This window comes from Hermetia illucens, chromosome 1 (assembly GCF_905115235.1).
Source record: "Hermetia illucens chromosome 1, iHerIll2.2.curated.20191125, whole genome shotgun sequence".
NCBI lineage: Eukaryota > Metazoa > Arthropoda > Insecta > Diptera > Stratiomyidae > Hermetia > Hermetia illucens.
In genome coordinates, this window is record NC_051849.1 from 41,420,721 (window position 1) to 41,444,963 (window position 24,243).

A 24,243-nucleotide genomic window follows, 5' to 3' on the forward strand; every position below is an offset into this window, starting at 1 on the left:
ATATGGGTCCAGGCAAAAAGTGGAATCCACCTTAATAGAAGGGTGCACTGAGCAGCTAAAGGAACCATCTATAGTGGGTCCAAACGAACAAGCCCACTTGCTGAGAATGACACGTTCAAAACAGGATCAGGCAGTTATAGTATCAAGAAATCTCCAGAGCAGGGTTTTTGCTAGCTTCTTCCCCACACCACCTGTGAAATTACCAGAATTCATTGATTCGTAAACAGCTCCCACAATCATGACCCTCAACAGACACTATTCGGGTCGTGGATACTTCAAGTGTTTTCTCTTTACAATTGGTAAACTACACAAAACTACTACACATACAAGGAGTCTCAGCTATAAAGGGCAAATTGCCTCTACGACTAAGTGACAGCTGGCATACATAGGGCCAGAGCCTAGCCATTTTTCGTCTTCAGGCATGGTCATCGTAAGCCGGACCAGGGAACTTAGCTCACTCTGATGTAGCCTACCAGGACATCGTGGGACAATTACCTAGATACTCTTCCTCAAATTGGAGGAAAAGCATACGCGTGTGGCTTCCTATTGTCTGGATTGTAAATGCTATTGTTTCATTCACAAAAAATAGTTCCATACACCGATTCGGCAGTGGTAGCGGTAGATTATCTGATGCAGTTAAGCAAGTTTAGACAGCATTGTACGAGTATCTCCAGCCCAATGGACACCTGAGGCGATTACTAATTTGTGATATTTCAGTGGTTGACCCTGCGGATTCTTGTCATCTAAGCACTATCAAGGTACGTCCAAAGAGAGGAGACATTTTTGATTGCTTTTAGTGAAACTGCCGATTTTCTATAAAACTGTACTGAACTTTTCAAACAGCTCAAGATGTATCTTTGCGTTCTCCATGTTTGTATATCTTACTAATCAATCCGCTTTTGTTGGAATAACCAAATGTCTATTTATTCGCCATTTATTTATGAATAAAAAACATCAAAAATGTAATATTTTTCTGTCCATTCTAGTATTATATGCCCCAAATATTTTTGTTTGTACTAAAGTTAACCGCCTAACTTTATGAGTTTGTCTAGTGTATCCTCTCCGTAGCAAACTCATAGACTTCGCTTCCAATCTTTTTATAAGAAAACATTATTCTTAACAATTAAGACGTCAATACTTCAACAAATATAAAGACGCCCCCGGCAACAAGCAGGAGACTGTTTAGAACTGGGTTATCCAATCGTTATACATTAAATGATAATTTTTATTTGGGTTCATACTTTGAAGCTGCTCATGAATTATTCAAATTTTAACAGGTCCAAGTACGGTCCGTGATTCTCTCATCTAAAAGTAAAGCAAGATATTCATTAAGTCGTTAACACTTTTTGGCCATCCAATTGAATGGAATGTACGAATGTCTAGAGCCATTTTGGACACCTGTAAAAATGAATATTGCATCTGAAGTTCGGTGTACTTTATACCTTGTGATTTTTAATCTTTTTTTACCATTGCTGCATCCGTCACTCGCGAAGACTGAAATAGATGGGTCGCTCAGCACGCGTTTATCTAGACAAAAACGTTTCTTTGTTTTTCTGAAGTCTTCAACAATGTCCGTGGGTATGGCCGTTGCTAAAAGAGTGTCCCAACCTTCACCGACATCAACAGTTATCGTTATCGGTCTTGGAAGTGCCTACGATTTACCTACAAAAGTTGACGATTGGAGGTGGAGGTTGAAGTTTAGAAATAGAACCATGAATCCACCAAATAAAGACAAAGTGAGTGAATAAGAATTACTTTGTACCCTAGTTAATTAAAAAGTTTCGTTCAGTTTATTGATAAAATTCAGTGAAAATGTCAGCGTTTAGCAGCATCCGTTTGATTAAAACTTTTCAATATATTCATTGCATCAGGGTCCATTAAAAACATATGACAAAGATAAGCATCTACTGTCAGCTCGAACTCCCATATCGATAAGCTAACATGTTTGCAAAGGTGGAAGTGACCCTTCTGTACTTCTGAGTCCTTATCCTTATGTGTTAAAACGATTATACAAATTTCAACTTTTTAACTGGAAATGCTTCGTTAAATTATTATATCATAACAAGACTAACTCAGTCAACAAACGAACGACCCTTTTAAAGCTATCCAAGAAGACAAGTCTAATTGATTCAATAGTTAGACCAATCAACCAAGTGAGCCCTTGTCAACGCGAATTACACGTTCATACCATCGGAAACGCCTCTCTCGTAATTTGTCCATGATCGGTACAATCCCCATTTCGTATGTGATCATGGCATGTTACGCCACCGGTCGAATGCATCCGCAAAGCGTGGTACATTATTTTTTATAGTCGGCTAGCACTCGAAAGCAAATATTACGACAGGGCGTACGGCGCTATGGTACATTTTAGATTTGCAACGTTCGTTGATGCGTCGATAAAAAGAACACTAGTCTTCACAATGCGATTCATTACTGGCTGATAGCATTGGTCCGAGAATTTCTGGGTAATTCGTTGCCACTGATAGTACTGGTGCCTGTTTTATTGGGGTCGGTAGTCAAAAATTCAACTTTATTCAGAGTCAGTTCGAAACACTTCACACTTCGAACTTTACTTTTGGGATCGTGGCAGAGCAATTTAACCCAGCGCACGAGTTCTCCTGGTATTAGGTGTTGCCGTCAAGCATTCTAGACGAGTTCATGTGGCATACATTCAAACGCCTTCTCTAGATCCACAAATGCAATTCAAAGCTCTTTCTCACGGTGTTCCTCCATTAGTAATCGCAGTTCTTAACAAATCCGGCTTGATTCATTTACTACCTTTCTTTTCCCATATTGGAACCGTGATGATTTCTTACCAGTTAGTTAATTTTCTACCTTCCTCCATAACCTGATTGAAGAACTCGCTGAGTCTCAGCTCTCTGCTTTCGAGAACTCATATGTGACCTCTTTCAGTCCTACTGCTTCCTCCGATTTCATTTCTTTAATTGTTTCCTCGACTTCAGTGGCGTTGACATGAAGGTCCTGGGAGTTTAATGTGAGTATCTGCCATGTAGGCATAATCCAACGGTCCTCTTCGGACACGGATTGATTTGGAGATTACAATCAGAGCTCCGCCATGACTGGCACAGCGGTACTGATTTATACTGAATGAAGATTCAATATTCATACCAGTGGATGCGAGGCCTATCTATCACCTCTGTTGCAACTAAGTGGTAGTTGTACAACGCAACATTAAGCTTGAGCTCCAAGGAGCTCTGCCCCCGATGTAGGCATGACCACAACCACCATAAAACTCCCAAAAGGGGGCCAACCGCAAATAACCGGCCCGAGTGCAGATCCTCCAGAAATTCTCATGAAGGGCTCCCAGGGACCATCCCGGTTCCTATGGTTCAAGATAACCTCGAATGATACTTCATGGCAAGAATCACTTCAGATGAGTCCTCTTTAGGCTCAGGCCTCATCGACTTCCTCGAGCACGTGATGCAGGGCACAGTGGCGTGGATAGTTACGGATAGTTGATTTACATTGGTATCTGTCGCGTGGACCTAATCCAACGGTCTTCTTAAGACAGGGATTGATTTTATGACTGCAATCAGAGCCCCGCTAAGACAAGCATAACGATACCAGTCTATACTGAGTCCATGCAACATCAAATTCGAGGCTAGAAGGTCTTTATTCGCTTGGACGCAACAACCGAGCTAAACGCACATCCAACAGGAATTCTCCTTAAACATGTGAATTCAGGGGCTATCCCGGTTCCCATGGTATCAGTATACCCCTGGTAAGGTTCCGTGACCTATTCGTACTCCAGATGAGTGTGAGTGCAGACTCGAGTCTGGTCGACCTGATTAGGCCTTTAGAACATACGCCTTCTGCATCACGGCCAGCAAACCAATGTGATATAGCGTCTCCCTCTCCGTCTTCCTAACCGCCACTTTTGAGAACCAGTGGTGCTGACAGAATTGCTTCAAATATCAACAGTGAATGTGGAAACGGAGGATGATCAAATTTTCCCGGCTCGAAGATCTAAAGTGTTCATTATCTGTGCGCGTTGGTATCAGATTTTTGGCAATTCGATATAGATTTCTCTTGTGGTCTCGAGGATCCAGTTTATTGTAAAGATTTTTATCGTCATTCCAGAGCGAAGTATCTCGGTTGATGAGCCACCTCCCATGCCTGTTGACCCCGAGAATTGCATGAGCTGCCTTGTGGATTGTATTTTTAACGGTCTACGATTCAGTGTCAATTGCAAACACAATAACCACATTCTCGATCTAAAATTGACCAACATTTCTGATACCCGGTTCATTTTATTTTATACAATCCGCCTCTGGAAGGTAATTTCTATGTAAATCGACCCGATACAGCCGCGTCGCACTTCCCCCAAACTCAACATCCACAAGGCTGATTTCCGAGCTTTAAAAGATTTTCTTAAAGCAGTTGACAGGAGTGGGGTGTTGGGAAATTAATCAGGCAATTAGGCTGTTTTAGTATTTCGTGACTTTTTGAAAAACCTTCTTCCCTGCTTCGTTTCTGTTCGTCATCCTCATCATTATCAATGGCGCAACAACCGGTATCCGGTCTAGACCTGCTTAATTAGAAACTTCAGACACCCTGGTTTTGCGTCGAGGTCCACCAATTCGATATCCCTAAAAGCTGTCTAGCGTTCTGACCTACGCCATTATTACATCTCAGGCAGGGTCTGACTCGTCTTCTTTTTCTACCATAGATATAGACTCTTTGGGCTAGATCATCCTCACTTATACGGATTAAGTGACCCGCCCACCGCAACCTGTTGAGCCGGGTTTTAGGTTTAGCTCATAGATTTCGTCGCTATGTAGGCTACGGAATCGTTCATTCTCATGTAGGGGATCAAAAATTCTTCGGAAGATTCTTCTCTGGAATGCGGCTTAGAATTCGCAATTTTTCTTGCTAAGTCTCCGAGGAATACATGGGGACTCACAAGATCATAGTCTTGTACAGTGAGTTCCTGAATCAAATCAGGGTAATAATCTCTCTAATAATCTCTCTCATTCCGCTCGCCCGAGATTACCCTGATTTGACTCAGGTACTCATTCACAGCTGAGTCAACTGGTATCCGACGTCAAATCACGATACAAATTCCACTGCCATCAGTAAGATTTGAACCGCGACTTTTCGTTAGACAACCTTGTGCAACCACTCAGCTATCCAGACACATATGCATATATTAGGTGAGAATATCCTTTCGCCTGATGGTGACATTGGGTTAGGTAGTTTCTGAGAATGGGTCCGTTTCATTTTTCATTCGATTAAAGGTCACCAGAAAAGTCAAAACTAACAGACAATTGCATCCCATCCACGCAACGACCGTCGCTCCAATGCCCACTATTTAGACGTAGCTAACAGGCGCTACTGTACGTGGATGGCAGGTTTAGCATTTACAAACACTACAACCAAACTGATCTCAGTCATCCCATCCAACATCTCCCTCAATAAGACGAGTTTCCAGTCGCGAGCTCGTCTCGACATAGGGTGAACCATCATCTCTTCTTTACATAGACACCATCACACTACAAGTCAAACAACCTGACCGTGAGAGGACTCGATTTCACGTACTCCGACCAGGAATTTTTTGATGATTTGTATCACTTAGGCATTACCAATGCATGTGTCATACGGCCGTATGAGATGAACGCCTCCACATGTAATTCGAAACCCGTAAATCTCTTTCTTCTTCGTCAAAGCTAGCAGCTAGCATTAAATTTCCTTATGAAATTCAAATCTCTCTACAATGACCTCATCCATCTATACACAGTCCTCCAGAGCGATCCAATAAGATACTCATACTAACACCATCCCCCACCCATAGATATCCCAAACATACCCAAATAAAACAGTATTTACCACAACGACAAACTAGTCTTATTCAATAGGCCTGGCCTTGTATACTAAATCGCCCAATAACCTAGACCACCTCGGCAAGCGCCCGATTCTTTCCCACTAAACGTTTTCCAATCTATCGTCCTTCATCCACCATCCCAAGGGCAATTCTTTAAGACTTTTCCCCTTTTATTTATTGTTAGAGATACGATCCAGCATTAAGTTAAGTCATAAGCTAATCCTCTAAATGAATTCGGATAGTAAAGTTTGAGTTATCAAAGAGATTTTTCGATATAGCAAGTCGGAATCTTCAAAAGACACTGGCCTAGACACAGCAATACATGAGATTTTTACGCACTAAAACTACCCCGGCTCTCCCCGACCCATGGAACATTTACTTCACGGGTCGAGGTTAGCTAACTCTAGTTTGGTTTACTTTCTTTTATACGCGGCGACCGTAACCACGCTTCCCTCCTCTCCTCTGCCTTTCGAAGTTTACTCGCAATAAATCCGATCATGGAATTGATCGCATCCCAATCCTCCTCTATTAAAGATCTCTCTATTAAAAAATCTCTCCCCTTATTATTATTCATTTGCATTAAAGGAGAGACGGACTTCGGGTTGTATATGTTTGTCATCTCATCTGTCAAGACGTCAATTGGCATCTTTCCATAAATATAGTACGCTGCATTATCTGAGACAGGCCTGAAGGTACACACCCTTAGGACTATCCTTCTATAGACTGCAATCATTTTATGACGTCAAATGAGATCTACAATGTCTTTCCCCAAACTGGGACTGCATAGAGCAGAATCCACCCTGACCATGAGCAGTTTCCAAGTATGCTATACTTGCTAATGAAGACGACTCCGTTTTTTCCTCCGCAAGTGCCATTTCAGCGCTCTCTAACCGACCCTTAACGGTGCTAAAGGTTTCGGATAAGTAGAACTCAGCATCTTCTATATGCTTCGCAACTAGCAGCGAGATAGACGGGAATTCCAACTTTCAATTGGCCCAATTTAATTCGTTTCTCACGTCCAAGGTCATTACCACACAATATTTGCTGGAACTACCCTTTTGGTGGCCTGCATCTTCAGCCAAGCGGGTTGATATTACTTATCGTCACAAAGTAATGTTAGAAAACTTAAATTTTCACTAGCATTAAGAATTATCTCGTCTATATAAGTTGACCAACATGTGGAAGTCATTGCAGGCCAACGTTCTATCGCTACAATATATTCGGTACAAAAGAATAACGTCGAAGGGAGGAGGTACACGGTATAAGTTTTAGTTGCTCAAGTCAGAAGGGAGAAGATGAGAAGGATATGATTCTCCTCAGACTCAGAATTGAGACATACAACGAAATAACTTTTTTTCATAATTTTCACCCCAGGTACGGATATGCGGAATGCTTTAAACAACCTAGGTAAGATGTTTTTCGCAGAAATAAAGGGATCCATAGACACAAACTACCACTTTCAATCTATAATACAATTCTTCCAAATTCCGTCATACTTCTCTCTGAAGTGTCTTGCCTATTTGGATTGATTTCATTATACTCACGTTCTTATGATGATACTATTTTGCCTAGTCTGAAGTCTGAACCAAGTCGCTTCCGCTACCGATCGTGTCAAATAATACCATTAGTCATTCGTTCTTTCGCAATATCTTGGCGCCTAGTCTATCCCAAAGAACACATACATACATCTACATCTATAGTAAAGAATATAATCATCCACCCATGAATTCAAAGCTACTTGATATGAGTCCCTGAATTACTAATCAAGTTGCGGCAAATTTTGTTAGACCTTTGTAACCAGATTTTGAATTACTGCCCCATTGATAATTGATTTATTCCACTTGCGTGACAAGCATATGTACACCTTTGCATACTGAATATTCCAAAAACGGTTTCTAGCCACTGATGAAGTGCTCAGACACTGGTCGCGAAAAAACGATGGACCTCATATCGAAAATATTACTACTGTTCCTAGTAAGCGCAGGATTGCCTTTAATTCATGGCAATTCAAGCTTCCTTGAAACTCCAAGGGGACTATTACGACGGAAACGTGTGGTTGTTTTTAACACGCCTTCGTTTACTCAGATTTCAATTGCCGAATCTAAGAACCTCATAAACCCTTATCCGAGTTCAACAAATATCGCCCTGGAACTCACAGCATATCACAACATGCCAGGATCAATTGACGATTGGCGCTGGCGGAAACCTGCGAAATCAAAAAGTGTGACATCAACAACTAAAAAAGTAAGTGTAATATATTGAGTGTTGCGAATCCAAGTGAATCCTAAATACGGTGCCATTTTATTTTGAACGAGTCTGTGCTTCAGGTTTCCTTATAATCATAACTTAAGACTGTGCAAGTCGCAGAGGTGAACAAATCAAGTGATGATCTCATGACTAGCCATGCTAGAGCCACACCACTGACAAGACTTCCCACGATAACATTCTGGCCAAGGTCTTAGCTAAAGCGTCTTCTTCAATTCTGCAATTGTCCAAAGAAGTCTCTTGTTTCCAGAATGTACTACATTTCCTTTTGGTTTGATTCGCACCCCCAGCAACCGCGTATCGATGCTCTCTGCGAGTTTGCCAGAAGTAAATGTAAATCCGCTGTCGGACTAATGCTTCCTGCGTCCACCGAGTGCGACTTTATGTACTGGAACCGGTACCAGGCAGACTATTAACTGCGAAATTCCGGTTCAGAAGACAGAACATTTCAGTAGAGGAAAGGAGGTTTGATGAAAATCTGTCTTTTACGCTACTCCGATATCTAACACGAATTTGATGGAATAGTATTGTCCTCATTTTATATCGAAAAAAATATTCATGCTAGGTATTGGCAGAAGAGTGAAATGACAATCCTCGTATACTTTCGATACATTATTCACACTGAATCTTGATAGATAACTTAACCCTATAAATACAAAAATTGTTTGCGCTATATTTTTTTCATATTTGACAACAATACCAATACGGTCCGGTGAAATGCACTTCAACTCCTTTCAGGAGATATCGTCAACAGTGGCAGCGATGATACCATCAAAATTCAAAAGAGAGACGACGATGGTTACGGTTTCGCACCAGGGCAGAGGCAACTCATCAGACGCTGCCTCACCTCTGCCCTGGAAGCAGCGTGACTGAAGCGGCTAGCAGCTGCTATACGCCCCCGCCTATAATTCGCAAAACACGACAAGAGTGCGAATTATATTCAACGTAAATCCGCCCACAGTTCGAACCAAAGCTTGATAATTTTTGTTTTGGGATTGAGGAGTCCTGAGTCCGCATCCACTTGATGTCAGACTGGACAGTTTTTCCATTGCTTGCCGCACAGAGAAAATCCGATGCTGATTTGCCTGGTTGCTTGGAAGTGAAGCTTCTTTTGGTATGGGCCAATGATGTTCTGGGCATATGGGGCTATTTGGCCTAGCAAGAGAGCGGAGAATATCTTATAGATTGTACTCAGCAACGTGATACCTGTATAATTGCTGCACTGCGTGATATCTCCCTTTTTTTATGAAACAGATAATGCCTCGTTGCCAGTTGCCAAGCATTGATTCGCTGTCCCACATCTTGAGTATCAGTTGATGAACCACTTGGTGTAGTTGGTCGCCTCCATATTTAATCAATTCGGTAGTAATCCCATCGGCATTGCAGGGACTGTTTCTTCAATGCTTCGTGGTGATTGCCATCGTCTTCAGTTGGCGGGACCTCCAACTTGCCGATATTTTGGTTGTTGAGAAGTTCATCAAAATACTTAATCCATCGCTCCAATATGCCCATTCAATCGGAAATCAGATTTCCCTCTTTGCCTCGGCAGGATGAACATCGCGGTGTATAAGGCTTCATCCTGCTAACTTATTGATAAAACTTGCGCGCCTGGTGCGGCTGCTCACGCTTGTTCTTCCAACGGTTTTTCATCGACCCCAACTCCTCTAGCCTGCTGAAAATTTTATGCATTTCCTCTATCTGAGCCATAACCCCATTTATGAACTAAAATTCTTCCCTACTATTCGTTGCTCGAAAATCGCCTCAGTTGGTTCTATTCTGTGTATCCGTAAAGAGTCCGATAAGAACACAGCGATCACAAACGATGCCCTTCATACAGCCAATTTGTAGTAGAGAACGAACAGTGAACAGTGCGAAGTACTGTTATATGCGAAAGCTGCCGTCCTCAGGTACTCATCCCCCCATTCTGCGGCTAATCGTTCACCAAGTAACGAATATAATTACCTAGGGGGGATTGTGCCTTTCCACAGCGTTAGCCTGTTTATGGAACACAGTGGTTTGCATTTTTTTATATTTAACAACTAGCAGGGTGCCTTAAACACCTCTCCTGTAAAAGAAGCATCCTGATCGGTGACAATTAACTTGGGTAACGAATATCGGCTGATTATCTCATCAAACAATATTTTGGCAAAAGTATTAGCCCCCTGGTCCGGAATAGCCACGAAGTCTACAAATCGCAATAAGTCATCCAGCATAGACAGGATGTATTTATTGCCCTTCGACGCCTCAAGCAATGATCCCAAAAGTCTACAATATCTCGTCAAAAGGTGTGCTACCCACAGACGTAGGCACTAGCGGCATTTTGTTTTGTGGCATTTCACTTTATAAGCAATTCACCAACAAACAAGCACCCGACCAAGCTTTCCTGCTACATCGCCTACTAAAAATTACGACCTTCAAATGACCTTAACATCATACTACGGGAATTTTTTTTGGCGACGTTAACCTTCTGCAAGTGGTGTCCTTCTATTTTAACTACCCCGTAAGCGGCCTATGATACGTTACAACCTTGAAAGGCTTTCAAATCAGGTAGTAACGGTAGTTTTTAACTGCTACTAGCATCCACACCCGGCTACCAGCATACTAGCATACGCTACCGGCCTTTCCCTACTCCAATACAGTCCCCAAGGCTTCACCGCTAGCATCCGCTACTAACCTGAATTTCTCCTCGAAATTCAGGTATGTTAGTGCAGGTGGGGAGGCCAGCTTGTATTTAAGCTCTTCAGCAGGCTAACTTCCGCCTGGTCTCTGTCAATCAATCTTTCCTATACATATATTTGCGACACCCGACAGCACACAGATACCTTCCAATGTTGGCACTCAAAACGGCTGCCCTTCTTTGAAGTGTTGACGCCCATCACCTTCTCCTACCTTTGGGATACGTCTCCAATTCTTAGGGGCTTTGCGGGGAGACAGTCCAGCCCACCGGGTGTACTTCGTTTGAGTATCTTGATGATAGAAATATTATAATTTCTCATCTATTTGGCGAAGCAATCCGTATCTGCATGTTATGATCATTTAATCCACAAGAGACGGAACTTCACCGGATGTTATACGGTTAAGAATCGTGGTATAGCACTCCTTTCATCTATGCAACTGCTCGTCATTGCAGATAAAGAGTCGACGACTTAACCCCTCATCCCCACATGCAAGTTTTTTTTTAATGTGAATCGTCGTTGTTGTCAAGCATCTAGCCCGTTCCCGATGCTCCTCCTCCAATCATCTTAATCTATCGACGGCGTCCCCCAATTTCGAAATCCGAGTAGTAATGCGCTGTTTTAGTTAACAGAACTGCCCAGCTCTTCCGGAATTTGCGGAGATACGGTTTAAAGTTGGGAAATCATTCCCATCTGCTTCTCTGAACAATGCACTTAAAAATTCCATCACATGTCCAAGCAAACAAAGTGTTGTCAGAGTCCACCCATTCAGATCACCCATCACGATGACAATATCGCCTCTAGGAAGCCTCTCTTTAACTGCTAATATTTGCTCATAGAAACCATCCCTCTTCTCTACATCGGAAATCCCCATTGACGTATAGCACTATACAATTGTGGTGTTCCTTAATTTGGAGCGGAATCTTACAATTAAAATCCTGTTAGAAATCGGTTCTCGAGTGAAGAGCTTTGCAGTAGCCGTGAGTAACATCCGACACAAATCCCCAAATTTTCAGCGTATATCACTGAAATTCTGGCTCGAGTTAGACGAAGGGAGCATTCTGGGGACCCCCGATACCGTTCTTAAGGAGCGTGCGCACATTTCAAAAACCAACCATAAACCGTTTTCGATAGCCAAAGGTCTTCGGTGTGAAATCAGTTCCTATCCAAAGCATTAAATGTGGCATGCTGTGAGCTCAGACTCCTTGAGTTCAAAATAACTTTGCTTATAGAAATTGACAGCAATAATCGTGGCACCTATTCGAGGGAGGAAGTAGTGTCCTATCGTATGGGATATTGCAGTTACACAGATTGTGTCGTAACCATGCTTCCCGTTCATGTAGAAGGAACTGAACATCATGATCCGCTCTCGATTGTTTGAACTGACATACGTCTTCCCGAAATTCGTGATACCTCGTAGATTGGACCAATTTTGTTAAGTACCTTCTTGATATTCTTAAACAAGCTATTGGCGTCCAGTAGAGCCGTGTGCATATAATGCATCTTGGAATGGAATCCTCCAAATAGAAGATTGTACAGGTAAAAGTCCTTTCGTAACCTTTCCGAAGCAAAATACTGTTGTCAGCATATATTCTTAAATAGGCATATTCCTCGTTGACCTGTTTAAGATCAGTTGAAAGTTCCTATGACATGGTTAAATTTTAATTGTCCGGCACATGTTCTCGATATTGGAGGAAACTGCATACTGAAACTTCCTCTATTTTAGCAGTATTTGGGCAAGATCATCTTGAAACTTAGGCCGGGCATGTAGTAGGCCGTTCAAACTGGAATCAGTCGATGTTTTTACCGATGCATCATCCCTTTTATTGATGTCCTAACGACACTTCTGTTAAGTAATCATAGGACCGTGCTCCCGTAAATTTGTAAATTTTTTCGCGGCTGATACAACATGAGGAACAGCTTCCGTTTCGAAGATTCGTTGTAGTATAGTAAGGGACTCTGCCGTAGATATATTGGACACTAACATCGTAACTTTCAATGACCTGTTGGGGACCTTACCCAAGAGCAGCCAACCTTATTTCATTTTTTAAACCACAACAGATTTAGTTGTTTTCTCGTGGCTGCAATATTTCTTCTAATACTAAGTTGATGCCTACTTTGACGTTCTGGTCTCAACCAGGCCCTCATTTGGTAGATAGATCGTTAATCTTTGTAGTACATAGGCCAGAATTTTCAACTCGAAATTAGAAGTTAAGTTACTACATCTTATCCTGACCTCAACCGCTTTAAATTTTTTCCACTTTAGATCCAGGGTCTAGCAAAATTTGCAGAAGTAAATTCTGACCTGTTTGGTCTGTCCCTTTTGCTAGTACCTTTGCTAATATCACAGACGCCTTCCCTGATGTCCCATTTGACAGGCAAGCCACATTGACACTTAATGCTTTTTTCAAATGCAGCATGGTGTGGTGTTCCTTGTTGCATTCCAGACTCCAGACCTTGCTATTGCATTTCCACATTTTCGGCATATCCTAGACAGCTCCACAATTTTTTTCTTCTCCTCCACCGAAAGTTTTCCTAAACCTTCATGAGTAAACATCGCATGCTTCCCTTTACAATACTTACATCACTCACCTAACCACCTTTGACTTATGCCGAAAAACTCTTTTTCTCCGAGAAGTAAATCGGACACGGTTGAGGTTATATCGATTAAAGTAGTTTATACCACTTCAGAGAAAGTTTGGACACAAGGCTCATCTAACACATCTGCTGCAACTAGGGAATACGATGCCCAAGTTGTGCAGCGCAACTTCAAGCTTGAGCCCAGAAAGAGCTTTGTCCAAGATATGGGACAATCACAACCACTATTAAACTCCCACAAGGAGCACAACCGCAAATAACCCGACCGAGAGCTTAGCCTCCAGAAGTTCGTTTAGACCATATGCTCTCAGTGGACCATCCCGGTACCAGTATACTCGTGGTAAAGTTTGGTGACTTACCCCCACACAGATAAATTGCCGTCCAGACTCGGGTCTGATCGCCCTAATTAGACTTTTGGAGCATTCGCCTACTGCATCAGGGCCAGCAAACCAATGTTATACAACAGCTTCCGGTGCCACGACTATGGAGGTTCTCGTCAGCTACTTGGTTCTGGTTTGGCCGACAGGGCTGTGGCCCCATCTTCCTCACCGCCATCTCTGAGGTATTGAAATTTCTGAATCCTGCCAAACGACGTACTGTTGAATATCACGAATCCATAAACCGGAACCATTCCTTATTGGTGCCGGAGAAAACGAGTGTTTGAATTGATGGAAAGTTTAGTAGGTAATTAAGGAGTACTTTTGGTAGCGTTTCCCCATGAATGTGCCAGCACTTAAACCTGATGTTGGACATTCTGCCCCAAAATTAACATTGTCTGAAGTTTTACTACTGCTATTGAAAGTGCCACTATGATCATGATGGGTGATTTGAATGTCAAGGTGGGTTCTGGCCAGACACTGCTTGGGCACGTGATGGGAAAGTATGATCTTGGCGTTCCTAACAATAGTGATTGCGAGATTGGTAGCCTTCTGCAACTTCCATCGTCTTATCATTGATGGCATACAATTTCAACATAGTGTTTGCCAGTCTCTGGATTCAACCGCCTGGCCACGTACAGCTAATCAGACTGACCACAAGACGCCCTGACATCGGCGGTGGTTTGCCATTGTTTGTGTGTCGCATATCAATTTGCTCTCTGGTGTGAAATGCTTCGACCGAGTTCAATACGGCCCACCTACGTGATCCGGTCGTCGTCCAGTAGTGGCCAAAATATCTTTCTGACCGGATGACAGACATTTTCAACACCTCGCCGTAATACATATATTGATGAGAACTAGGTCGTTCTTCTCTCAAGCACAAGTGAAGACGTTGGCTGCGTATAGAAGGAGCAACACTTATACTGATAGTTGAATGAAACTTGGAAGTAGATTGACAAGCTTAGGAAAGAAGATACTAAATAAAATCTCCGGAAATGCAGTATAACGTGCACCGTGGCAAGTGACGTTCTTCATGCAACTTTAATTCGAAGACCTGAAGTAGTTCAATGGACGATTTCGATGCTACTTAACGCATTGGCAGTGCTCAATGCATGTTCACTTGTTTGTATAAAATACAACTGTTTGAACACTAACATCAAGTCGAGGCTGCTCCTTGAGAATGTTTCCTCCGTGCTGCTATTTGAAGAAAGCACATGAAAAAGAAGGGCAGCAAATGCCATCCAGTGAAACCCACTTCCCAAGAGTGGTGACCCACTACCAGAATCACATGACTAAGCGCTGTAAAGATGGAGTGTAGACTTCTCAGAAAGACCTGGGTAAAGCCAAAGGGCATTTCGTCGAACCGGGAAGGACTGCGCGTAGGCATCTTGGATGAGCCGGGCTCCGTTTAGGAAATAATATGCTGTTACCAAATGAAAACTTTCGATATGAAATGCGATTCTCTTCGCAAATTCCATTATACCTTGCCTTGATATGGGTCGTGCCTCTTTGAACTGAATTCACTTCGTACGAGTACACGCAGGTACTTATGATAATTTTCTGCCTAGTGTGAACGATGCCGCTTACTTTTCCGCATATACCAACATTAATTCGATGGTATTCAATATGAATCCCTGAATTTCTAATCAAGTTGCCGGCAAATTCTGTAACCAGATGTTGAATTACTGCCCCAATGATAATTGATTTATTCCACTTGCATAATAAACTTATGTATACATTTGCATACTGAATATTCCAAAAACGGTTTCTTGCCACTGATAAAATGCGGAGACATTGATCGTGAAAAAGCGATGAAACTCATATCAAAGATGTTTCTTCCGTTTCTGCTGGTAAGCGCAGGAGTCCTATTAATTCATGGTAATTCCAGTTTCCTTGAAAGTCCAAGGGGACTATTACGACGGAAACGTGTGGTTGTTTTCAACAAGCCTTCGTTTACTCATATTACAATTGCCGAAGCTAAAAACCTCATCAACCCTTATCCGAGCTCAACAAATATCGTCCTGGAGCTCACTGCATATCACGACATGCCAGGATCAATTGATGATTGGCGCTGGCGGAAACCTGCGAAACTGAAAAATGTGACATCAACAACTAAAAAAGTAAGTGTAAAGTTCTTGTACTCAGTGTTGCGAATCCAAGTGAATTCTGACTGCGGTGCCGCTCCAAGGATATTAGTGACAATCTGAAAATTACGTTCTTGAAAGTTTCACTTACAAACGTTTCATTTCATAAAGTAAAATGTGAAATCTTTGATAAATGTTATCAGTTAGTTCTAGAGTCTCCTAGCCCAACCAGACCATAGATAAACTGATTAAATTTACATCGAGGGCCCAACTAGAGAGGTTACGCTTTGGCTTGTTTGCTATCTAACCAAGTCTAGAAGGGAATGATTTTTTCCGGAGTCTCCTGAGGTAACTTTAGGCCCGGGCAAATCACTCCCTTCCCACAAGCTTGTAGGTTTCTTTATCGTTAAAACTCAAGGCCATAATTCGCAGAGATGAACAAATCAAGTGATGATCTCATGATCAACGAGATTGGAAGCCACAGCAACAAGATCAAGAGGTTGATGCGTAACGAGTAAGAAAATAATTCAATTTAGATGTAATTATTAGAAATCGTTATTGACAAAAGCCACTCTAACCGGGGACCGGGGACATGCCAGTGCTAAGATAATTTTCCAATCTGGACCCCATTAAGGTCTCATATGGGCTTTCCTAACCTAGGCCGCTAAGAAGGCAACTCTAATGACCATGGTAGGCCACCATACGATACTATTCCACCCAAGATTTTAGCTATAATCCAACGTCTCCATCAATGGCGTAATTGTCCGAATTGGCTCTTGTTTCCAGAATGTATTCCTTTTTCAAATTAGAGAATGGAAGTATGAGAGAGTACTTTGAATTAATAGATCGTTGTATAATATAAAATTACTTTTTGCAAATTATTTTTAAGTTTATTAATTTAACTCAATTTAATTATTAAATTAATAATTATTAATTGACCGTGAGGAGTCCTCCTGACTCTGCCAGCTGAAACCAACTCGACTGCCCGAAGTCAAAGCGGACGTGTCCCACGTCATTCGTCCTGGTCCTGTTTTCTTGGTGGACAAAGGGCTTTAGTCGAGCCAAGGAGACCCGTTTAGTTGTACCCCCGACATTGAGACTATAATAATGTCGGCCTCACTCGAGGACTTCGAAGGGGCCCGCATAAAGTGGCCGCAGCGGCCTCCGAGGAGCGTCCGTCCTAATTAGGACGTGCGTACAGGATTCGAGAACAGGGTCGCTGAGGAGTCTCAGATTCTCCCCGTATACAAGTTCCGCGGGACTTGCAGCAAACTCTTCGCAATTGGCTGTTCGGAGACCAAGAAAAACGAGTGGCAGGACCTGCGACCAAGAGGGGTTGTTTTGGGCCATTTTAACGGCCTTCAGCGTCCCGTGCCACTTTTCGAGCATCCCATTGAATTGCGAATGGTAAGCGGTTGTCCGGTGGCATTTAAAGCCGAAGAGTTTGCCCAACTCTGAGAAAAGGGAGGACTTCAACTACATTCCCTGGTTGGTGATTATAACTGCCGTCGTCGTGTCCCGAACTCACATCAAAAAATAATTTTCGCGGTCAATAATTATTTTTCGATGTCGTGGAAAACTCGATTCGCACTTGTGTGCGTGCAACACGCAAGCTGTTCGCTCCACCACAGGTGACGTAATGCAATTAGCTATTCGGGAAAGGCTTCCTAAAGGTGGTATTATGATCGTCGGGGCCGATCTGAACGCAAAGGTGGACTCTGACAAAACCTTGCTCGGGCACATGATGGGGAGACAACAACAGGCCCTAGCGCTGTCATGGTGAAATATAACGTTTTCTCTGTTCACCAGAGATGGACGATTTAGCATGGCGTAAGATACTTCGGGTTCTAGCGTTTGGTTTTTATTGGAATAGCTAGCAATAGAATTCCTCGAACATGCCACCAAACGCACAGTGTAAAAAACCCACTTCTGATTTCCAGTGACCAAATGAGGAAGAACCTCTTTCGACTTTGTCTATTTATGTGCGAAACACAGTTACTCAGACAGTCTTAATGAGTGAACCTCGACGCAAAACTGGATATTACAAAAGTAGGCGTAGACCAAATTCTGGTTATTACGCGTCGATAATTCCACAGAAGGATTCCGGTCCATATAGCGGCGTTTCTGTTCCATTCTTCACCGGCTCATCCCCTGCTTTAGTGCCTTCTAACACTCTATGATGTGAGCCAAGCATAATAAATTTATTAAGGTATTCCCATACCAGACAACAATTCACCTAGTTAGACATAAGACACCCTTGCTATCGGTTAGAACTGTAAAATTCTACCCGCTAATGTTCCCTTTCAAGTTAAAGTAGGCGCACTTGTTAATGGAGTGCATTTCCGCATGAAATATACTGGTATATTTACTCATTGTTTCGAAATGCGTTTACCACAGAGTAGTGACCTCAACACCCGTTCCCTCTGCTCTGAGGGGCTCTTCAGAGTACTAAGTAATTAGAGGCCGTTGCCGAATCGCATTTAAATGTTTTTGACGATATGAAACCTCATCGTCATGCCATCCCTCAGTATCGGCACCTTCAGTTAAACAGCTGTGTACCTCGCTGATACGCCCGAACATTCTGCACTCCTTGCCTGTATCTACATGTGAACGCAAAAAGTAGTCAATTCCAAAAGGACCTCCAGGTGTGAGCATACTCTCAGCACTCGATACACAAGCCAGGCTTGGAAGTTTGTATCATTCCCTCATTGTTGTGCCAAGTTTGGTTGTACCTGCCTAGATATCCACTTCACAGAAAACCAGTATCCTTTCTACTGCAGTAAATATTCAGCGAATTATTTTCGGAAAACACCCCCATTTCTTTCCTGCTATGGACCTATAAATGATTAAATTTTTTTTATAATTTCTCGGTATATTTTTCAAAAGTATTTCTTCCAGAGCCAGCTCCAGTGATATCATTATTTGTTGAAAAATCAAGGACTAGCGGTTTCGTCCAGGGCAGAGACAGCTCATACAACGCTACCTCACCTCTGCCCTGGGAGCAGCGTGTTCAAAAACTGCAACAGGTGGAAAACGCTCCTTTCTATAATCGCAAAACCACGAGAAGGGTGCGAATTATACCCAAGTTAAACCGCCAATAGTTTGAGCCTAAGCTAGGCGATTGCTAGATTATTGTTTGGGATATGGGGATCCTAAGTCCACCTCCACATGATGTTGGACCAGACCAAATGGAGAACAACTGACTCCCACTATTTTCGTCCACGGACCACTCGTTTGGGGCAAATGGCCGCAATCGTTTTTCAACGGTGTTAGAAAGCAGGTTCCTTTTTTGTCCTCTTGCATACCCTCTTCATCCCTTTTCTGGGGTGGGGCCGGCAAATCAAGCTTTACCATGATGATGTGTTTGAGAAAGGTGATCTCAGCGCCCCATATTCTTCTTTCTACCTGCAGGGTTCAAAATTCAACTCTATCGTTCTGGCAAGAAAATAGCCGCAATTTGGGGCAAAATAATTTTCCTAGGCGGAATGGTTTCTATATTTTTTAGCGAAGTCACATATATTATATGATAATATCCACATACAGGTGATATTGACATTTAAAATCTTGAATTTGCACAGAAGCGACAACCTTGACTTATTATAACTTTATTAGTAATAGTGCGATTTAAACCAAACTCGGTAGGATCATGTTCTATATTATACCCTGCGTGAAGTTAAGATGGGTTTTGACGCTAATTACTAAAAATTATAGTAATACACTATTATTAACTTTATTTGAACAGATATCAATATCGATCAACAAATGTCAAAACTTCGGAAAATACTAATCGAGACTTTTCATTTGATACCCCACATGACTACATTTGATGAAAAAAATGTACACCCCCTTTTGTATGTATGGGCACCCCCCTTAAATTCAATGTAGATTTATATAACCCGCTGTATTCGTCAGCGTTCACAGTTCCCACCCACCAAATTTGGTGTGAAGCGCTACTATCGTCTCCGAGAAAAAAAACTGTGTGACGGAGGGACAGACAGACAGAAGAAATTGACCTGAGTTTGGGGAGCTACACGTGCAATATAAAAAATGCGAGGAAAAAATTGTAAATAACTATTACAAAGAGCAAATCAGAATATTTCAAGCGGATGTGTACTGAAGCTAACTCTCACTCATGGGTGGCGCATACAGGTCGGTGATATCATGACTAAAAGACAAGCGCTCCCCACCGATTACTTGTCCAGAATATAGTGAACCCTCTGTTCCCAGCGGATGTGAACGGTACAAGTCTTCCTGCAGTACATTTAAATCCAGACGAAGTTCCGATAGTGGTAAATGAGGGGGTTTTAGACGCAGCGAAAAGATTGATTGAAAATTCCTAATATTGCCCAGAAAGTAGCCTTTCATTGGCGCCGAAGAAGGCCGCCAGGATAGCGCCAAGTACCTTTGCCCAAGTTTTCACGGCATACCTTAGGAAAGAAGAATTCCGCGAGCAATGGAAGCTACAAAAGCACACATTACAAAGGTAGGTAAACCATTGGGTGACACCTCCTCATTTAGACCGATATGTCTGGTCAATACCATTGGCAAACTATTTGAGCGAGCAATATACAATAGACTGCTCGCTATTGCGGAAAAGGAAGAAGGCCTTTCCGACAAACAATTCGGATTTCGTAAGACGAAATCAACTGTCGACCCAATCAGCTTAGTGACTGGTTTGGCTCAGGTTGCAATAAAAGATGAAAAATGCTGCGTAGTAATAACCTTCGACGTAAAAAATGCGTTCAATATTGGACGATGGGCTGATAATATTCCCGACAACTTGCGGGGTGCCAAAGGGTTCTATCCTAGGACCCTTACTGTGGCTAGTTATGTGTGATGGAGTGTTGATGCTGCGCCTTCGTGGTGGTTGGAAAGCATGAAGACGAGATCAAGATCCGCACAAATGAAATCATATGTGAGATCAATTTCTGGTTTGGAAATCCCGACCTTTCACTTGCTGAATATAAAACAGAAGTAGTTCTCATCAAGAGAAGAAAGAACACAACTGTGAAAATCAAAGTTGGCGAACAAACAATTTACTCCCCCCCCCCCCCCCCATCGTTCAAATACTCGGGAGTAATGATTGGCAAAGACATTGAGCACATTGAATGCGTTGCAACTAAAGCGTCTTCCATCGCTGCAACGATCTCGAGAATACTACCAAACATTGGTGAGCCAAGACAAAATTGACGTCTTTTGCTTTCTAGGGTAGTCAGCTCCAGTTTGGGCAACTGTTCTGGAGAACAAAGTAAACTGCAGAAAATTGGGAATGGCGTATCGACTAAGTGCACTCCGGGTATGCAGTGAGTATCGGACAACATCAGGAGAAGCAGCATATCTAAGAGATTAGATTTTTGTCTGCTATTTGTAGTCGAGTCTAAAATTAATAGACAAGGGGTAGCTTCCTCCAAACTACAATTTTTAATTTTGAATGTAAATACAATATATATTTCGGGAACGACTTGCCCCCTTCATCAGTACAAAGCTTCTTTGAAAGGGGGTAAGTCTCTGTACTTTGTAGCTTTGTACTGATGAAGAGGGTAAGTTGCTCCCGAACTATATATCTACATTTAAAACTAAAAATTGTACTTTGGAGGAAGCTATCAATTTAAGCAGCAAATGTACTAGCAAGGATGCTCCCCATTGACATCTTGGCAAATGAAGGCCGGGTAGTCTACGACAAAACGTATGTAGCTGGGGATTCTAGCGTATTTCGACGGCAGCTGGCACGGTGCACAGAATCTATCGAATAGTGACAAAAGAGGTGGGAACAGTCACAAACTGGTCGTTGGACATACCGCATCATTCCGGATATTCGGAGATGGTTTGAACGAAGCCATGGGGAATTAAGCTACGAGTTAACGCAATTAAGGGGGCATGGAGGTTATCGTGCTTATTCACATCGATTTGGTCACGACCCGTCACCATGCTACCCAAGATGTGGTAACGTGGTTGAAAACGCGAATCATTTCATATTTGATTGCCCCAGGTTCACCGTGTACCGAACAAGAATGGAAGCGGTCGCATACAGGTGCTTAACACCCGAAAAGATTGTAGAATTGACGCTGGAGGCAATGGATGGTTAGTACCAGGTTGTAAAGAAACTGTAAGTTATTCACACTTACGCAGGAATAACTACGACGAAAACAAGAAAGGGAGAGAACCATAATGAGCTACAATTAAAGTTGAATCAGCCCCGCTACGTAATACTTTATAGGAGTTCCGTGGTGAGAGTGGAATGAGAAGGAGGTGGTTTTAGTGAGTAGAAGTATTACATAACTGCATGGCAGGAACCAGCAGTAGGTATTGAACGTTTCCCTCCTCCAACGCCAAAAAAAGACAAACAGATAGACAGAAAGACAGACTTACTGTCATCAGGGCCGAAGAAGGGGACCTCCCCCTTCCCCGTTCATAAACGCCTCACACCCTCCGGATATGGGGTTGAAAATTAAACCTTTACCCAGGGTTCAGGAGCTAAATTACCTCATCTAGAATTACAAGTTTTGGGGCACTCAGTCCATAGTTAATTCCAGATTAGTATTCCTTAGAGTGAACAATTAGGACATGAAAACGGTTTGCTGGTTAGAGACAAAACCTTTTCTTCTAAAGATAAGATATCCACTTTACTGTAAAACCGTCTTGTATTCTAGTAAACCTTAGAAACTATTCAATATTCTCAAGCATGCATATTATCATTGCAACGATAATTGCATAGATCGAGACTGCACCTTAAATGTGCAAGCTCGGGTTTGCAGAAATGCATTCCTGTATGTATGTGGATCATAAGTTGATTCTACCTTATTGATTGGCTCAGTCGTGTTGTAACCATGCACATTTCATATTTGACTTTGCATTTTATAATAGAAATTAGTTGGTTAAGTTTCTGTGTAAATGCTGGTGATTCAACCTTTATCAATCGTAATTTAAACGCTTTATTGAAACGGCACAAAAGGTTGGCAATTTTTCCGGAAAACTCAGTCGCTGTACTTACGGTTGCAACGATAATGACTCTCTTAAAAGGAAGTCCGAGTGGAAACTTCATTTCCTATGAAATCGATCAGCTGTTCCCATTACCTGACTCCATCGAGGTTTTCAAGCTAAAATTTAAAACTAACGAATATCAAGTAAAATTTTAGAGACCACAAGCTACACCTGCTTTATGTTTAAAACTCCTGTGAAAAACGACATTTTACTACATCTGATAATTTATCTCCCTTTTCAGCCCACTATGCCACCCACCATGCCACCAGCTCACTTCTATGAAGATCATGATATAATTCATGAAAGCAAGCCTGATTTTTTGATAAGTGAACCATGGTCGGATCACCTTCACCACAATATTTGGACCAGCAAACCAGACTACAAGGACATACTTCTGCATAAGCCCATGGCTTCGCACACGTGGCGAAAAAGCTACAACACTCCATACTACTGGAAACCGCCTAAAAGTAATATTTATCGAAAATCACGACCCAGACCAATTCCAGCATATGAAGAATGGATGGATCACCCCGGGCATAGGGAAAGGAGACAAATTTTTAATTCCCTCGAGGTTACTGCTTCAAAGTTAGTCCAATAAATTTTTCAAAAACATTAGATTTCATTTTATTAAAATTTATTCAATAAAAATTGTAGGTTCGGACTTGATGTTAAAACATGTATATTGCGAACCATTTGTGAGGCGAAACATTTCCTTCTGCCGCCTGGAAAATCCTTGATTCAGGATATCATCCGAATTTTATTTGAGTAAGTAGCTTCATATCCTCAAATTTGATATGCATACGAATAAAGTCCCTTCTTTTATAGTATTCCGGCGCATCCTCACTGGAAGGACGAATACAGCACAGCCACCAGGCACAAGGAAGAAGACTGCAGAAAGGTTTATGGTGGAAAATGCCCAATAAGCGTACTAGAATTTATGCTAAATAATCAAATAGATATTTCCAAACTGTGACTGTGTGTATAAATAATCTTTCCAATTCGTCTCACCTATGTCAATTAAGATTAAGATCAGATTTTTCAATTTCTGAGAGAGTTTTCTTTTGCTTTAATTTGCTACTTACGAAACCCTCATTGCTCTACTTTTCACCTGATGACAAATATCAGATCTGTTTCGAAAAGTACTGGGCGACACTTCTCGTTTGACACACCACATCACTTGATTCGGCAAAAAATGCACGCAAAATTATCGTCTGAGGCAGAAGAAGGTTCAACCGATCACAACTATGTTAAATCTATTAAGAGCCTCGGAGCCGATAAATGGATCCTGCATGACGATACCAATCTATCAGGTTACGATAGGGAGTGGTGCGAGCCTCTTGGAATATGTGTGAGGGTGCTTAACTAACCCTGAAGATGGTCACTAAGTCACCATCGTTCAATAAGGGCTTTTTCTGCCTTCC

The 24,243-nt window shown here is 42.1% G+C and overlaps 1 protein-coding gene across 1 annotated transcript; it reads left to right on the forward strand.

The window, feature by feature from the left end:
- The first annotated feature begins 1,568 nt into the window (after positions 1-1,568).
- On the forward strand, positions 1,569-23,796 carry LOC119647183. Its single transcript, XM_038047992.1, has 6 exons — positions 1,569-1,736; positions 7,928-8,086; positions 15,704-15,877; positions 23,064-23,407; positions 23,477-23,587; positions 23,648-23,796. The coding sequence occupies exons 1-6, from the start codon at positions 1,569-1,571 to the stop codon at positions 23,793-23,795; spliced, it is 1,104 nt and encodes a 367-aa protein (XP_037903920.1). The 3' UTR covers position 23,796.
- The last annotated feature ends 447 nt before the right edge of the window (positions 23,797-24,243 follow it).

Excerpts from the sequence above, each read along its gene's own strand:
- LOC119647183 (XM_038047992.1), top strand. The coding sequence starts at position 1,569 with ATGTCCGTGGGTATGGCCGTTGCTAAAAGAGTGTCCCAACCTTCACCG. Across the intron at positions 8,087-15,703 it reads TGACATCAACAACTAAAAAA|CCTTCGTTTACTCATATTAC; the intron begins GTAAGTGTAATA and ends GTTTTCAACAAG. Across the intron at positions 23,408-23,476 it reads CTCGAGGTTACTGCTTCAAA|GTTCGGACTTGATGTTAAAA; the intron begins GTTAGTCCAATA and ends TAAAAATTGTAG.